The 19,541-nt window shown below is 37.7% G+C and overlaps 1 protein-coding gene across 10 annotated transcripts in view; it reads right to left on the reverse strand.

Annotated features, from left to right (window-relative positions):
- CADPS (calcium dependent secretion activator) overlaps positions 1 to 19,541 on the reverse strand; it is a 657,127-nt gene that overhangs the window by 191,748 nt on the left and 445,838 nt on the right. For 4 of the 10 annotated variants that reach the window (XM_075321362.1, XM_075321364.1, XM_075321357.1 and 1 more), the window contains exons 14-18: positions 8,970 to 9,071; positions 8,734 to 8,797; positions 8,370 to 8,493; positions 6,611 to 6,679; positions 5,814 to 5,831 (exon numbers count right to left, since the gene is read on the reverse strand). In XM_075321362.1, coding sequence (XP_075177477.1) covers positions 5,814 to 5,831; positions 6,611 to 6,679; positions 8,370 to 8,493; positions 8,734 to 8,797; positions 8,970 to 9,071 — 377 coding nt within the window. The remainder of the gene's footprint in view (positions 1 to 5,813; positions 5,832 to 6,610; positions 6,680 to 8,369; positions 8,494 to 8,733; positions 8,798 to 8,969; positions 9,072 to 19,541) is intronic. The other 6 variants (XM_075321365.1, XM_075321359.1, XM_075321360.1 and 3 more) reach the window with 2 other exon arrangements.

The raw sequence follows: 19,541 nt of genomic DNA on the forward strand, positions 1-19,541 counted from the left end.
CTTGGATGTATATATACGTCCAAGGTCGCAAAGAGGTTAAAGGAGTTCCCATTTTTTTGCATTTGTGCATCATTAAAAATTTTCCCACAATTTGCTTTTTATAGTCTCTGTTTTTGCACTGTCTATAACTGGCTGCAGAATAAATTAACTGAGACTCCATCAGCGAGCTCATTCAGACTGAATGACATGGGACTTTGTAACTATTTTTCCAGTCTTTTTCTGGGCTCCTCAAAGCTGATTTATGACCACAGACCACATCAAAGTTGAATGTGCATGGAAACAAAGAGCCGTAAAAGCCAAACGGAGCAACATTTTTAATGAATCCCAATTACAAAAATTATTTTTTTTAGCCTTAAATACATGTATCTAAGTACATAGACAAATAAATAAATTATCTTTAAAGGTGGACAACCTTTTAACCTTACTTTTAGAATTATCTCAGCCACAAAGTACTTAGGGATAGGTGTAAGAAAATTTGCCAATACCGGGTCAGGCCTAAGACACACATCTGTGCCGCCGGTACGTGTTTGGCAGTTTTTTCATGCACCGGCGGCGAGGAGACACGTGGACCTATGTTTTCATTATTGTTTGGACACACGTAAGTATTTTGGAATGGAACGGAATGTGTGTCCGTTCCGTACTTACGTGCGTCCGTGATTTTCTCATGCTGACATGTCCACGTATTCTCCGGCAGCATGGGTGTCACACGGCCCGCACCCGTACCACACGGATGTAGTGTGGATGTGGTTATGTGTAACACGCGCCGGAGAACACGTGTCATTAATTTAAAAATAAAAAAAACACATACCTCCACCAGCCCCGCAGATTCTTCCGCTGCAAAATGTTCCTGGCGGCCGCCGCTCGTTATGAGCGTGTAAAGGAGGTGGACGTGCTGTCACGGGCCCACCGCTCGGCCGGAAGCAGCGTCAGTGTGGAGTGAGTGGGGCTGGAGCCGAAGATCAGAACCCTGGACAGCAGCGTGGACCACTTGAGTATGCAAATTACGGCTTCTCCGTGTGCTATTGCGGATAGCACACGGAGAACACACGTGGACTGCACATACCCGAGACACGTACTTACCACACGCAACACGCAGGGAAAATACGTGTCTCTCGGCACTTGCGTGTTTTTAACGGATGTGTGTTGGAGGCCTCATAGAAAGAGAGGATCTGGCTTGACATGTGCCCTGGGTGTTTGTTGTCAATACAAGGGAAAGTCATTCTCAAGTTAAAAGTTTAAAAATGTTAACTTTTATTTCAAACTATTCGATAAACAAGCACTCCCATCAAAGTTTTATCCTCTTAATATATTGCAATCATCATGTTATATAGCACTATATATTTGCAATTGCTCAGTTTTACTTCCTACCCAGTTAATTCTTCTGTTTTTCATTAGCTCTATGACATCACGTGATTAACAAATGTAGACTGGAGGAGCAGAAGGAGGTATTACCGCACTGCCCATGACAGGAAAAATACAAAAAATATTTTTTTGTATAATAAAAGGAGGGATTTTATTTCTATGCGTTTCAGGAGTCTGAGCCCCCTTCTTCAGGAATGTGGATGTGCATCAGAGTGATCCCTTTCCTGAAGAAGGGGGCTCAGACTCCTGAAATGCATAGAAATAAAATCCCTCCTTTTATTATACAAAAAATTTTTTTTTGTATTTTTCCTGTCATGGGCAGCGCAGTAATACCTCCTTCTGCTCCTCCAGTCTACATTTGATATTTTAGAGGACTGCTGCAGCCTCTTTCATTGAGTTTGCTTTGGGTGTTGTGACTCTCTCACAAACTTAACAGATGAGCGTCCTTAGCTTATTTCTACCCTGGTTATGTAGAAGGATAAGACTCTATTGCACCTTTTGTTTTCCAGTTTTTTCCTCTTCAGAATTCTATCACGTGATTAACAACAGACTAGCTAAATCCTTCTAAGTTCTATGTAGAAACAGGAAGTCTCTTTTCCCTGCATGATTCATCATTACAGCTACAAATATTTGCAACCAAAAATCCTTTGTAATTCTAATGATGACTTATGGGGGGAAATAGACATCCTGTTTCCATATAGAGCTTAGAAGGATTCAGCTATTCTGTTGTTAATCATGGGATGTCATAGACCTAATGAAAAAGAGAAGGATTAACTGGGTAGAAAGTCAATCTAAGCAATTGTAAGTACACAGTGCTATATATTATGTTGATTATGTTGATTGCAATATTTTATGAGGATAAAAAATTAGGTGGGAGTGTTTCTTTAACCCCTTCACCAGTAGGCAGTTTTCCATTTTTTGTTTTTTCCTTCCTTTCTTTCAAGAACCATACCTTTTTTTAATTTTCCAGCCATATAGCTGACTAGGGGCTTGATTTTTGCGGAATGAGTTGTATGTTTAAATGCAATCATTCATTCAGTCATATAGTGTACTGGAAAATAGGAAACAAAATTCCAAGTACAATTTTTTTTTAGTTACAATGATCTATATATGGTAAAGCTGACCTGGCAATATAATTTCCTAATTCAGCACCACCCTGTATAGCAAAAATCACGGATTGGCATTCATAGGTGGATCATGATGACAGGCACGGGGGTCTTCAATCATGAAAGACTATTGGTGCCCCATGATCAGGTGACCGGCAGCTGTTAGAGGAACTTGAAGGCTCAATAATTCAGCCATCATCAGCTAGGAAAGATGCGGACTCGGAAAGATTCTCCATCTAAATGTACTGGGATACAGATATGACTGAAAGGACAACAGGTGTCAGGAGTGGTGGGAATACTAACAAGCCGTCCAATGCATTGAGCTCTAAAATAAAGACCTCAACAATCATAGACAGCTCCATCTTAAAGTCTTTAGCTATTGTATTTCTAGTAAGCGGTTCGTCTCATCTGACTCTGCTGCTTAGCTGAAAACTGGATTAGCACTGCTCTGGAAGAGGAGTAGAGGAAAAGCAGCTCGGGAACACTCAAGCGATGACATTTCTATTTCACCATGATGGATGCAACTTTAGAGGTTGCAGAAATAGTAGTTGAACCAGGACCTTAGGGCAAACTTTTATAAAAACTTCTCTATAACTGGGAAAGCCTCTCACATAAAATTTTCAAAGCATAAAAATGCCCCTTTTTTACAAGCCTTACCTAATTCCACACTCGAAAATATTACTGCCCCAAAATATGCATCTAGACACTAGGGCAGAGTCTGCTAGCATAGCATCTCAAACAGAAAACATTCAGGGAGCTCAACTTTCTAGAAAGACTGCTGTGGAGCCCAGTTGGTTTGTTAGTTCTTCAGGGAGCCATGTAGGTCTTCTATTTTTACAGAAGCCTCCCAGGGGACTTTTATATTACAGATGTGTCTTTATCTTTTCTCTAGGATTATGACTAGTGATGAGCGAGCACTACCATGCTCTGGTGCTTGGTACTCGTAACTAGTGATGAGCAGGCACTACAATGCTCTGGTGCTCGGTACTCGTAACTCATGATGAGCAGACACTACCATGCTCGGGTGCTTGATACTCATAACTAGTGATGAGCGACACTACCATGCTCGGGTGCGCAGTACTCGTAACTAGTGATGAGCGGGCACTACCATGCTCAGGTGCTCGTCACTCGTAGTGAGCAGTTGGATACTTGGACAGGCTTGACATGTGTACCTGAGTACAATGGAAGTCAATGTGGAACCCAAGCATTTTTCCAAGGAATCTTCCAGTATACTCAGATACTTGAGTTGCTCCCATCCGAGCACCCAACTACTCGTTACAAGTACCAAACACCCAAGCATGGTAGTGCCCGCTCATCACTAGTTACGAGTACTGAACTCCCAAGCATGGTAGTGCCCGCTCATCACTACTTACGAGTACTGAACTCCCGAGCATGGTAGTGCCCGCTCATCACTAGTTACGAGAACTGAGCATCCAAGCAAGGTAGAGCTCGCTCATCACTAGTTACAAGTACCGGGGACCCGAGCATGGTAGTGCTGCTCATCACTAGTTACGAGTACCGAACACCTGAGCATGGTAGTGCTGCTCATCACTAGTTTCTAGTACAGAGCACCCAAGCATGGTAGTGCGGCTCATCACTAGTTGCGAGTACCGAGCACCCAAGCATGGTAGTGCCCGCTCATCACTAGTTACGAGTACCGAGCACCCGAGCATGGTAGTGCTCGCTCATCACTAGTTACAAGTACTGAGCACCTGAGCATGGTAGTGCTCGCTCATCACTAGTTACAAGTACTGAGCACCTGAGCATGGTAGTGCCCGCTCATCACTAGTTACGAGTACCGAGCACACGAGCATGGTAGTGCTCGCTCATCACTAGTTACAAGTACTGAGCACCTGAGCATGGTAGTACTCACTCATCACTAGTTATAAAGTACCGAGCACCCGAGCATGGTAGTGCTCACTCATCACTAGTTACCAGTACTGAACACCCGAGCATGGTAGTGCTTGCTCATCACTAGTTACAAGTACCGAGCACACGAGCATGGTAGTGCTCGCTCATCAATAGTTACGAGTACTGAGCACCCGAGCATGGTAGTGCTCGCTCATCAATAGTTACGAGTACTGAGCACCCGAGCATGGTAGGGCCCACTCATCACTAGTTACTAGCACCGAGCACATGAGCATGGTAGTGCTTGCTCATCACTAGTTACGAGTACCCAGCACCCGAGCATGGTAGTGCTCACTCATTAGTTATGAGTACCGACCACCCGAGCATGGTAGTGCTCGCTCATCACTAGTTATGATTTATTTATCTACGACCACCCCAAAAAATGGTGTTTTTTTCGGATAAGCCATACATTAAACTAGGAATTTTCCTTTAAATTAAAAAATATATAAAAATAACAAAAATACATAATACTATTACTACTACTACTACTAATAATAATAATAATAAAAAAAAAAATATATATATACTGCTCAAAAAATTAAGGGAACACTTAAACAACAAAATAGTATATTAGTGTTCCCTTTATTGTTTTGAGCAGTATATACACACACACGCACATATATATATATATATATATATATATATATATATATATATATACATCTATATATATCTTTTTTTTTTATATATATATATATATATATATATATATATACTGGATATACACATATATTGTTTATATATTTTCTTTAATTGAAAGGAAAATTCCTAGTTATTATTTATATTATTATATATTAAAGATCCCACATACAAATCATGTATACAAATTATCCTGCCTTGTAGAATCAAAATAGTAAAATGACAACATAATAAAAACAAAAATATGAATTTCCTAGAGCACTTTTAGTAGAAATAAAATAAATAAATAAACTTTAGAGAAAAATGCAAATTTTTAACTATTTATGATCCTTGTGATTTGTGCTGCAGACTTTTAGCCATGTGACATTACACCGTTATCTTACAAACATAAAGGACGGAAAAGACAATAGTTTTTTTTCTGACTGTGCTGTTAGTACACATGTACAGAAAACACAAACATTGTTAAAAAATAAAAAAAAGGCTTTAACACAAATATGAAAGGGGGATGGGGACTTAGCTGTATTCGGTTCCGTTCATATCTATTTGGAGCATTTGGTGCCGGTGAATAAAACAACTCTGCTCCTAAAATGTTGATTTTCATTGGATGTTTTTTTATACTTTTTTGATTGTGTGTTTGTTTTTAGACAGCACAAATTAACTCCTTAAGTGACACTGTGTTTCCATTACAGCCTGGAAAAGCACATGACTTAAGGAGCTATGGAGAAAAATAATAATAATAAAAAAAGAACAGAAAATGTTACACTCCTATAACTTTATAATGCATATACAGTTGTTCACCTGCATCCTTTTGATTCTCTATTTGTAAGAGAAAGCAAGGAGGAAAGAAGAGAAAGAACACAATAGGCACAATTAATGAGCAAATGGACCAATCTATCACCCCATTCACTTTTAGCCATTTGACTGGCCGTAAAAAAAAATAAAATAAAAAAAAATTAAAAAACCATTCACGCGAAAATATTAACATCAAATCCCATCATCAAGACAAGGAAAGGAAGGCTGCACCAGGCGGGGAGGAGAAAGATGAAAATAAATCAGTCAATTTGATAAAAGACGTTCCAATAGACAATATTTTTGGGAAAAAAAAGGGGGGGTCAGTCGTATGTGCTAATTAAAATTGCTGCAAAATTAGCAACCAAGCGTATATGTATGAGTTAGTACAATCGGTAGCGTATGCGTTCATCTCTCCTTAAGATATTGATGTTTTTGAAACCTCTACGCTGTCGTAAACTCCATTTTTGAGATGCCCTGACTTTGGCAACTAATGGTAAAGCAATTCACCAACCGGCGGTACACAGAAGCAAAAAAGTAAAAATGCATTCAGGTCACAGACATAAAACTTACAGACAGGTGCCAGGTTTGTAACAGACAAATGACTTTGTTGTTTTCACCTCTTTTAGGCTGATAAAAAGTGACTGGACTTTCACACTGGGTTTCACAGACAGAAGCAACAGACAGGGAGAATGCTCATAAGACTTGAAGCAAGGAAAAGTGAATTGGTTTGGATCTGAAGTATCTTGAGATAATGGCAAACAGAGTGGAGACAGCATGGAGAGGAGGTGGTGGTAAGTACTCACGAATGGTTAAATCCATCACTTGGGAGGCCAAGCAGAAGACAGGGTGTTCATACATTTCTCTCTTTTTCCCTATAAAAGAGGATTTGGGCATGCAAGAGGCTTAGGTCAGAGAGGCAAAGAGGTCAAAGGTTAGAGGAAAATGTTACATTAGGTTAAAAGGAGAAAAGATTGTAGAGTATTTCGGGACACACAGAAGAGAGTGTTTGAATTTCATTGGATTAACCATTCAGCATGCCCATGAACCACGGGTTTTGACCGTGATATTGAAAAAGTATCTACTTTTTTTGTATTTGGCAGGGAAGGGAATTGTATTCTTTTTGCAAGACTCTAATGATCCAAACATAAAAGGAAAGAAAACAATTTGACTTAAGATACTAAGCATTCAAGCCTTAAGTATCCAAGGCACGTAAAGGTTTTCCTCATAAGCATAGTCTTACGAAAGTGCTCCGATCACCTGATAATTTAGCTTTTTCAGGAAGTCAATCGATAAATGGTTGGGTTGGCGGTGAGACGCGGAGCCGGTAGTGCTCTAGTAGTTTATGTATGTAACCAAGTGACAGTACTATGCCTATGAGTAAAAACCAGACTCATGCAACTGGTGGATGTTGGGTTGTTAAAGAGTTAACAATCCCAGCATGCTCTGGCATTGGCACGGCAGCCACTTCCTAAAAAGGCAGAGGTGGGGGGAGGAAAATGGCTGTGCCAATAACGAGTAAGGAGGGAAAGAAGCGGAGAGCAGGTAGTGTGGGATGAAGAACTTCTCTAAACAGAGAGCTGGAAAAGAAATAAAAAAAGTTTGTTGCTTCAAAGTATTCCCAGACCTAAAAGTCACAGTGCAAAGAAAATAAGGGGCGGAGTATTCACACAACCAAAAATTACGGCACAAAAGGAGAGTACGCGCTATATGTGCTCTACTTTGGAAATGAATGCATTTTTACTTACAGACCTTACAGATTGATTTGCAATGACTTATCTGAAAGAAGAGAGCAGATCTTACCAGCAGGTTACAACGTAGCTATAGGTAAAACAGATGTGAAAAGACAAAAAACTTCACACAGAGGAAAGTCTTACGGTTCCAGACCAGTTCCTTCCTTGACCAGTCAGTACTTTGCTATATTTACTCAAAAAACTCAAAATTAATCACCAAAATGTCACCGGGACGAAACCCTACTTCTATTTCTATCAGTCATCTCTCCGACAAGACTGCGTACAACCAATAATCCTTTCAAGTGTTTCTTACTGCTTGAAGTTTAATACCTTCTCCTTCCGCCTTGTCAGGTGGGCCACGATAAAGCCCACTTGACTTACTGTATAAGAAGTTGACCTTTCAGTGGCAACGGACAAAAAAAATCAATACATTTCCAAAAACATCAAAAACCAAAAATACTTCCTTAGTGGATGAAAACAGTGCACAAAAATAGACCAAATGCGATGAAATCATCCACATCATTTCCAAAAATGATACAAATCCCATAAAAAAGTAACAATTTTACGTAAAACTTACAGATCCACATCAAATAAGCCTTAAATGTCTCCAAAAGTAACTGAAACACCAATGTAGGAAATTCTACGTCATGCTTGACTTTCCAATGCCAAGCAATAAAGACTATTAAGGCTCAACAACACAACCATGTAATAAAGCAAATCATTCTTAGATGTTGTAACGCACGTCATAAACCAATTCACCTTTTGTGCATCTTTGACTAGAAAGACTAGAAAAATTCAGAAAGAAAAAAAAACCCCAAATAATATCTCTTACCTTCGATTTTGGCATATTCAGATAATCGGGTATAGTTGGTTAAAGCAGCTTGCTCCAAACATTTCCGAATGACAGTTTTGACATCTTCTTGAGGAACAGGAGTAACTATATCTTTCATTAAAACCTTGATAATAAGAAATTAGTAAAAAAAAATAAAAAAATAAAAAATATAAAGGAAGTAAAATCTAAATTTTTTTTTTTCATGGAATATTCTAAGAGATCCAGAATGAAATTGGAAGTAGTAGACAAGGTTGAGAATACACTATTAACCCTCTGTTGTTTTTCTCCCCCGAAAATATTTTCCTGACGTTATTTGTATACCGAAGATCAAAAGTAAAAGAAAAGGATAAAAAATACCACTTACCCTCTCCAGTAAGGACAGAGTTGCTTTTAATGCTCCCTCCGGTCGGCCAAATGGAAAACAATACCTAAGAATATTTGAATATATATATATAGTTTTGTTGTGCACAATATATATTTTTTTCTGTAGACCTCTACTGATATAGAAAATATACACTTACACACACACACATATATATATATATATATATATATATATATATACATACATATATATGTATCTCCATCCAGAAGCTTTACCTAAAATGCGTAATCTGATTTTCCAGAAGTAAACGAAGACGTTCTTTGATCTCTTCGAATCGTTCTTTTTCTTCAACTGTAACCGTTCCTATGCCATCAGGCCTGGGGGACAAAAGGAAGAAATGAGTGACTTGGTGGTTTTACCTCCTGACACAAGAAGTAAAACAGAATATACACTGGGAGTTGAAGAGACGCACAGCGAAGCTTAAAGTCATTACGTAAGTATACGAGGAACAGGAACATTTTTAACATATTGTAATATACTGTATATTTTCAGGTTAAGTAAAGAAATAATGTAAAAGTAGACATAGGCAAATAAACATAAAACATGGTTGCGGTGTGTGTATATATATATTTATATATATATATATATATATATATATATATATATATATATATATATAATTTTAAATTGCATTACTAAACATTAATTTATCAATGTAAATTTCTTACTGCACATTTTGATGAAATTGTGTAAGCCTACCGGTCACAACAAAATATGTATTTAGATAAAATTGTGTGAGCCTACCGGTCACGACAAAATATGAACTTTGCTAAAATTGTGCAAGCCTATGAGTGACAACAAAATATGTATTTTGATAAAACTGTAAACGTAGTGGTCATGTCAAAGTATGTATTTTGATAAAATTGTGTAAGCCTACCAGTCACAACAAAATATGTATTTTGATAAAACTGTGTGAGTTTATCGGTCATTACAAAATATGTATTTTGATAAAATTGAGTAAGCCTACCGGTCACAACAAAATATGTATTTTGATAAAACTGTGTAAGCCCTACCGGTCACAATGAAATATGTATTTTGATAAAACTTTGTACACATACCGGTCACAATGAAATATGTATTTTGATAAAACTGTGTAAACGTAGTGGTCATTACAAAATATGTATTTTGATAAAATTGAGTAAGCCTACCGGTCACAACAAAATATGTATTTTGATAAAACTGTGTAAGCCCTACCGGTCACAATGAAATATGTATTTTGATAAAACTTTGTACACATACCGGTCACAATGAAATATGTATTTTGATAAAACTGTGTAAACGTAGTGGTCATGTCAAAGTATGTATTTTGATAAAATTGTGTAAGCCTACCAGTCACAACAAAATATGTATTTTGATAAAATTGTGTGAGTTTATCGGTCATTACAAAATATGTATTTTGATAAAATTGAGTAAGCCTACCGGTCACAACAAAATATGTATTTTGATAAAACTGTGTAAGTCCTGCCGGTCACAATGAAATATGTATTTTGATAAAACTTTGTACACATACCGGTCACAATGAAATATGTATTTTGATAAATTAATTGTGTAAACCTACCGGTCACAACAAAATATGTATTTTGATAAAATTGTGTAAACCTACCGGTCACAGGAAAATATGTATTTTGATAAAATTGTGTAAGCCTACCGGTCACAACAAAATATGAACTTCGATACAGTTGTGTAAACCTACCGGTCACAACAAAATATGAACTTTGATAAAATTGTGTAAACCTACCGGTCACAACAAAATATGACCTTTGATACAATTGTGTAAGCCTACCGGTAACAACAAACTATGTATTTTCATAACATTATGTAAGCCTACCGGTCACAACAAAATATGTATTTTGATAAAATTGTGTAAGTCTACCAGTCACAACAAAAAATGTATGTTTACTCATTTAATTAAAAATCTGTGTAAATTCTAAATATATTTCAATATTTACTAAGATAAAAAAGAAGACTAAAAAGTATTTTTTGCCATTTTTGTTTTATTACGCTACTTCCGGATAGTTGTTTTCAAGACCTAACCGCCAACATAGGAACATTACTGACAATCAATGCACTCTTTTCTTCAACTACATCTTTATGCGCTCGCAATTCAAGAGTGAAATGAGCTAAGGAATTCATAATATAGGAGCCAAAGCAATTACTAGGTCCCTCAAAATAATGTTTTATTCAATGTTTACTCATTAATCCCTGGAACCCAGCATTACGTTAGTGAAAGAAACTGTGAGCTGCTGAACAAAAGGCATATAAGGTGACACAAACTACAAGTATACACTTCCTCTTGCTTTTATCCCCAGGCGGCTACATAATATGGATAGCCCTCGAATATTTACACCACAGCATAATCCATATGAATGGGGCAAGAGACAAGACTAATCCATTCACTAAAGAAACTAGGAGACCAGACAGCCATCGTTATTACTCTCTATTGTTGTTGGGCAAAGTATACCGATTCAGCCATTACCTACGTAGTTCTGTATCAGCACAGTCTGTTTCTGGTAATATAAGTCGTCTGAAAAAACGAACAAATGTTTTAAGCCCAGGCCTCCTCCAGTGAACAGCCTAAGCTTTGCAAATCCTCAGCACTAGACTAGTTTACTTGCACAAAAGACTTGGCAAAGGATTACAAACCTTTAATGAACCTCCTGTCAGGGGTTAATTGGTTAGCTTTACTTCTCTTTATTACACAAATCAAAAGACCCTAAATTCCAAAAATTGCAATCTGTACTGTAATGTTTGATTGACCTCCTAAAAAAAGGGACCTCTTCACACCAAACATCTTGTATCTTTAAACCCTACCCAAACCCGGCTTGGGTGTAACATAAATTCATAGTTTTGACAACTAGAAATTATAAACAAAAATGTCAAATAAATAAAATAAATTTTGAAATCATATGAAATCATATAGGATGTAGAATATTTCAAAATAATTGTATCTTTAAACACTACACAAACTTGGGTTCGGAGTAAACTGAATTCATGTTTTTGACAACCGGAAATTATAAACAAAAATGTTAAATGAATGAAATAAATTTTTAAATCATATGATGACCCCACAGAATTTAGAATATTCCAAAATAAGTTACAAAAAAAATTCCGGTTAAAATATTTCTTTGCAGTACTGTTATTTTTTTGAACAATTCAACGACAACATTTATATTTTTTCTTACAATTTGTATATTTTCACTAAAAACATTAGAAAACTACATTTAATATTGATCATTTTAATTACCTTATTTATAAAAACATTATTTATTTGCATTGCATAATTTATCAATCATTTTTTAAAGTTCCAAGGTAGCATTTAATTATTTATTTTTAATTTTTATATTTTCACTAAAAACAATAGCAAACTAGTTTAATATTTATCATTTGAAATTACTTTATTTATAAAGAAAACATTATTTATTTGCATTGCATATTGTGTCAATATGTTTTTAAAGCTTCAAGGCAAAATTATTTTTTTTTTTTTTAAATTTGTCTATTTTCATTACAACCGTAAAAAAATAAGTGCAATGTATATTGTTTTTATATTATTTTATTTCTAAAAATAGTAAGAAATGTTTTGGCAAATTTAGTTTTGCAAGAATAATAAAAAAAATTGGTTTAAGCAGGAACGTAAATAGAATATTATTACTAATTTTGGCTAATTAATGCAGATAAAATAAAAACTGAAGAGAACTGCTAGGGTTTCATAATTTTCTAAGATATAAAAGTGAGAGTATGAGAAAGCAAAAGTTAAAAATGGGATATACTACTGAAAAAAAAAATGAATATCATAGGAAATCTATGGCCTCAGCTAGTATCAATATGTAATCCAAAAAACAATCTTCTAAACTGTTTACATGTATACTTTCTCAACGACAAAAAGTCCATCTGTCCATAGGTCAGCGGCTGCCACATTTGAAAGTTACATGGATGTCTCGGAGGGCCTGCCAAGTATGAACCATCAAGACTACAAGGACTTCCTGTCTCAAACAGCTGAGGACTAGATCACATCTGACATGACAAGCATCTCTTGAATCTACCTTTCAAATTTTTGGCAAACCATTTTCTCACTGTCCTTCACAAAGTTGACATTTTCGGCAGTACGATAGGAAAGATGTCATGTTTCCTGCTTTTCAAGTGGTTGTCACAGTGCGTAGCACCAGTTCTGTCATCTTCACTCTCCTCAAAATCTCCTATCTTGAGCCGTGTCACAAATAATAATACTTTACGTGGTTTTGTCAAATTTCAAATACTATCACCCAGCCTCACGTCTATAAAATCACTAGTTATGATCATGTCTTGCTGCTCATCTACTTGGGATTTGTAAAATCTATTAAGTTTGGATTGAACGTCCTTTATCCACATTATTAAAAAAAATCATCATTACATAATGCATGAATTAAAAATAGTATGAACTTCAAATTATTTGTGATGTAAATATTTTTTTCTTACGTTAAATGTATTAATAACTAACACATTAAAAAGATGCAAGAATAAATGTAACATATAAAATTGAGATAAGTTTATTCATATACAATACTAAAGAAAAAGTATATTATGATTCACATAATATATATATATATATATATATATATATATATATATATATATATATAAAAATATATATATAATCATTATTTTCATGGTATCGTCTTAAAGGAAATTTAATTTTCTGGCCAAATATGAGCAAACTTCAACATTTGAATTTCGACAGCAGCAGTCATCACTAGTTATGAATGATCAGTGTATATATATATATATATATATACATATATATATATATATATATATATATATGTTGTATATGACTTGATGGAATACTTTTATATATATATATATATTTATATATATATATATATACATATATACTTTCTCACACTATATATATATATATATAAATATATGTGTTTATATATATATATATATATATATATATATATGTATATATATATATATAGGGTTGTTTGTAGCACCTCTGGTAGATGCCTTCATTCCAAGCCTAGGGGATGCAAGTCAGGTCCAAGGGATCCACTTGGCTTCCATAATATAACTGCATCGCAGGGGTATATTCCGCATTCTTTAATCCATCAAGTCATATACAACATATGACTTGATGGATTAAAGAATGGGGAATATATCCCTGGGAAGTCCATAACTTGTCACCTGTCCAAGTAGTCTACAGCACGGTTCAGTCCCCAGCCAGCTATTTAAGTATTTCTTCCCTGAAAGCCAGCATTTCGGAGTCAAATATACCTGGCTGAGATAAAACACCCAGTGCCTGATATGTTCTGCCCATGGATTGGGCAACATGTATCATCTATCAGGTTCCCTTTAAACCAATTTACTCATTTCTAGCCATAACATTAAATCCACCTGCCCTATATTGTGTAGGTTCCCCTTCTGCCCTGCAGCAGCCGTGACTAGAAATGAGCGGATGTGGCAATATTCAAATTTGACAAATTGGGAAGATTTTACCGTAAGATTAGATTTGAGTCAATTAACTTTTCAAGAATTGAATATCCCTTATTAGGCTGTATGGTCTGGATAGATCCCGGGGCATAATAAATGTAAGCTCTAGAAAAGAAACCAATTAACACCCATTTCACCTCTCAACGCCACTGCTCACTGTCTCCCATTTTGTCCTTTGTGCCCCTTCTTACTCCTGACGTATGTTGACAAACTGGGCATCTTCTCGATAGACTGGAACATCCGTAGTCGCAGGCGGAAGTACGTAGTCTATAGTCCATGTTCTAAGATTGTGGCACACATCACGACATTACAACTTGTGTTTTAACCATAGGACATGTACTTTAGGCTGCGGCTAGGCCCATAAAGTCCCGGCTTAGTGTGATGATGTGCCGGGTTCCAGTTTGTGGAGGCGATAAAAGGAGCAAAAAATCGCATGCCATTTTAGAGGTAGCCAGTGAGGTGTGATTTGTTTTTTTTGTTTTATTTTATAACTATTTGTCTACTATGGGTTAGTAGAATTGTGGACAAACAGCTGTTTTGCTGAATTTGCATGAAGCAAATTACAAAAAAATTGCATGCAGATTTTTGTAAAATTCTAGTAGAGTTCAAATCCACTCAAATAAATTCACCCATCTCAAGCAAGAAATGGACCCCACAAAACTTCTAATTGTGTCCATTAGCTGCTGATCTAGCAAGTGATGAAATATGCAAGATGGGTCCTCTGTGGATCAAACTTGTCATTCAAGCTCATCCCAAAGATAGTTTGGTTTAAGATCTGGAGAATTTGGAGACAAATCAATAACTTGAACTCTTTGTCATGTTCCTCAAGCATTATCCTCCTGAACAATAACATTGGCCATTAAGGACTACCATCGTTATGAATAGAGATGAGCAAACCTTTGGAGATTCAGTTCGCTGGCAGCAAATGAACCAAACCTCTACCGGTCCGAACTTGGCCCAAGGAGGTTTTGAATCACTGATTGGCAGTTTGAGCTTCCGCCCACATACAGACAACATAAGTAAGATCACTTCCGGGGGAGGGTGGGCGGCCTTTTTCAATTTTTTTGTTACCCCCAGTGCGAGCCTTTCAAACACTGCAAGCAGCTTGCACATGTCATGTCCTCACCGGAGTCTGCTCCTGCGACTTCTGCTTTGGTCATCAGGCGCCGCTTTATTCCTGCCATGGACAGTGCTGGTGATAGGAGAGGAGTCGGTGCCAATGGCTCTGGTGGGCGCAGGCTCCGCTCATCCACTAATCTGGGATTCCCTGGCACCTGCACTACCACTGGATGACTGTTGTGGCGTGTGTCTTTCAGCTGAAGTTACCACCATTCAGATACAGCCAATGAGAAGACACCACACACTTCTAATTCCCCCTCCTGTCTGCTGGTCACTGTCAGATATAGTTTTGTATTCCTTCTAGTCTCTGGTTCTCCCTGCTCTGGATATTGATTCCCATGTTTTGACTCCTGCCTGCTCTCTGACTACTCTCCTGCCTGCCGTTTTTGTACCTCGTTGTCATCTCTGGTTTTGACCTCTGCCTGATTTCCTGACTAAGCCCTTGTCTGCCGATGTTGTCCTGTTTCTGTATCTCCTGGTTTGACCCTGCCTGACAACTACTCTTCTTGGAATCAGCCTTCCACAGGTAGCGATCTTCGGGGCCCTGTAGTAATTCCAAATCCCTATATAGGGATTAAAGGGTTTCATGGTTCTCGGAATCCTGCTTAGTGAGCGGCTTTCCTCTAGCCTGTCCGTATCAGCCATCCTGAGACTGTGGTTCCGGGAAGGCATCACAGCACAGGGCTGAGCACCAAACGTACCCGAACACAGGGATGCTTGTGCGAGTTAAGTTCACAAGTCCAAACTCCGAACCCAAGCCCTGTTTTTTTAAGTTGGTGTTTGATTTGAAAACTGAACCTCGGGTTCGCTCATCTCTAGTCATGAAAACGTTTACTTGGTTTGCAAGATTTTAGGTGAGTTGTAAGTGTCAAACTAATATCCTTATAATATCTAGCTCTTCAATTCAAAAGCTGATTTCTTAACAATGGAGGAAAGTACCGGCCTTGGAAAAATATCGCTGGACCTGTCTTTGAAAGACCTGCATGCGGGGAGTGCAATCCTACTGAAAGATTCCCTTTAAAATCATGACTTACAAGGATAACAAAAAAATAGAAATAATCTATGGTACGAGTGATGCCTTATATTTTATAAGAAATGTAACATTTTATTTTAAAATATGTAAAAGAATGCAAAACGAAAATCATAAAATGTTCTTTCAGGATCTGTTAAATGAGCTTCACATATATGAGGATAATAGTGACTGCAGTTTTTTTTCCAGCTTAGCTTCTGAATTATCCATTTCTTCCAAACTCCCTTCTCCTAGATACAGTATATATGTGGTGACAGATGTAATTGACGTAGAAATGTATATACTCAGGATCACCTTAGTGCAATCGCCATAGGTCACAATAAAGCCAAAGGTCGGCTGGGACACTGTTCTCCCTGCTGGAGTGATGATCGTAGATACAGTGCCAGGACCATACACAGAGAAGCACCCTGGACAGCGGCGAGCTCCATGTGATGCTCTGTTATGTTGTCAGTCCTCACCTCCAGGCTCTACCACAACATCTGAATCGCATCCTCTCCGCACTTTCTCACTGACTGCAAGCTACTTGTGTCTAACTGCCTGACCTTCCAAATACACGATACAAAGAGACAACCCACCTCAGCTACGCCATCAATGTCTATTTCAGATAAAGGAGATTGATAGCCATGTGGATTTCTCTCCGCTCTTGACCTTCAATACTGGAGTGGCAGATGATGACTGACAGCCAGCCTCATCCTACAGAAAACTAAACTACTAGTTCTTTTATCGGCATGTAAATCCAAATCAACATCTAGTGATAAAGTAGAACAAGTGCAAAGCAATGCATATGGAAATGAAGAGTCGAATCGGCTAACCCGCCACTGTCTGGCAGGATCAGTGTTCGAGAGAACCTAAAGCCTAATGCAATAAACATGTTTTGACACTTTAAAAAAAAGTACAATTTCGTTCCAAAATTATATTTAAAGGGTATGTGCACACAAAGTCTACACTCAGGAGAATCTGTTGAGTTTTTCAAGCAGAAGACTCTTCAAGAAACGCTGGCACTTTTTTTCCCAAAGTATTTTTTGGATGGTTTTCCTATGGTTTTTGTAATGTGTCTTTTACTGTTGTTTTCTAGTCATTTTTTTATTACATTGAATAATGAATAATGATGAGTACGCACTAAAGTGCTCAGATGCTTGTTACTCAAATCGAGCAGGTCAGATGCTCTGACGGGGCTGACTCGAGTAACAAGTACAATGGAAGTTTATTAGTGATGGGTAGAGAGTAGCGAACCTGAGGTTTGGTGTTTGAACCGAACACCAACTTACAAAAACAGGGCTTGGGTTCGGAGTTCGGATGCTTCACGTACGAACATAACTCACGTGAGCAATGCTGTGCTCAGCTATGCTTGGTGCTCAGCCCTGTGCGAGCTGCTTGGAGTGTTTGAACAGCTCCCACTGGGGGTAACAACAGAGGGATCGGATGTAGTGTGTAACCAAAGAAAAAAATTTGAACAAGACCGTCCCCCCTCCCGCGGAAGTAATCAGTTTATGGCTGGCTGGATGTGAGGGGAGACTCAAACTGCCAATCAGTGATTCCAAACCGGACTCAGGCCAGGTTCGGACCAGTGGAGGTTTGGTTAATTTGCTGCCAGCGAACCGAACTTCCAAATTTTCAGAACTATCTCTGGCAGAGGTCAGCAGACTGGAGGGGCATTAAAAAGGGTGTGGTGTCTTACCATAGGCTGCAGCTGAATGATGGTACTTTAGCTGGGAGACACCCACCACCTACAGTCAACCAGTGGCACTGCAGATCCCCAGGAAACTCAGACCAGTCGATGAGCGGATCCTGCGTCCACCGGCGCCGCTGGCATCAACTGCTCTCCCTTCACCAGCACTATCCACGGCAGGTACACGGAGTCGCCTGGCGATCGGAGTAGAAGTCGATGGAGCGGACTCCGGTGGTGATGTAACACTCTCATTGGAGTGCTGACTCCCATTATTCACTGAAGGGAGTTGACTCTTTGTGTTGGATAGTTAGCGAATGACACAGCCGGGCATTGAGCATAACCAAGCACCCTGATTCTCATTAGAGTATTGAGCAGTGGAGAGCGCTCGCTCATCTCGTTCAAGATCAAAAATATTTTTTTTAAGTTTGTTAATTCAATACTCATGATTAGAGTATATAAATATGCACGCATGAAAATCAATAGAGTTAAAAAAAAATTATATTTTAAATGTATTTGTATATACTAAGGTTCCATGGGGTAAAGGCATATGGATTAGTAGCTGGGACTATAGTTGGGATGGGCCTCTACAAAGTATAAGGAGTAAAGGGTAAGAATTTCAAATTCAATGGGATAAGAGAGTATATAAATATGCACATATGCAATTCAATAAATTAAGAGACGAAAAATAAAAAGATTTTTAGGTGTATGTCTATATACTAAGGTTCCATGGGGTGAGGGTATGGATTGGTAGCTGGGACTATAGTTGGGATGGGCTTCTACAAAGTATAAGGAGGAAGGGGTGAGCATTTAAAATTCGATGGGATAGGTTTTTATATATTCTAGATATTCCAACACTAGAATAACCTTACCTTTTGAGTTCAGTACTTGGCTGGGATTTGGAATCTTTCCGTTTTTTAGAATCCCTTTTAGAATCTTTCTTAGGCTCTGGTTCAAGCCCAGAAGGGCTAGGCACTTTGCCTCCATCACCTTCTGCATTTTGCTGTGTGCCACCAAGTAATTCTGGCATTAATTGGCTGTGGCGCATGAGTGGTGTGGATGGTACATGCAGTTTGAACAAAAAGTAGATAAAATGAGAGACAGAAGAAAGTATGAAATAAGAAGAATACAAGAAAACAAATCGAGAAAATAAAAACATAATATGGGCAAAAGAAGGGAAAGAAAAACCATGCATAAACAAATCTAAAACAGGAGAGTGGGAGTTTTCCGAGGATTCAAGCACCGTAACAGCTTGGTTCTACAAGTTGTAGAAAGTTCTGAAGTTTGACCATTGACTGATCATACAACTCTTCATATTTGGGTTAGAAGAGAATTTCACACGGAAAGTTGGGATCATTCTGCTGATTAATCTGCCATGAGGAAAAAGCAACACCAGCTCACATCTGACCTATAGCAAAAATGGCTAGGTAGTTGCCTATACAAGACAAGAATTCACCAGGTTTACTTTGGATAACACAATAGACCTAATGTATCAAAGAGGTA

This window comes from Anomaloglossus baeobatrachus, chromosome 8 (genome assembly GCF_048569485.1).
Source record: "Anomaloglossus baeobatrachus isolate aAnoBae1 chromosome 8, aAnoBae1.hap1, whole genome shotgun sequence".
Classification (NCBI taxonomy): domain Eukaryota; kingdom Metazoa; phylum Chordata; class Amphibia; order Anura; family Aromobatidae; genus Anomaloglossus; species Anomaloglossus baeobatrachus.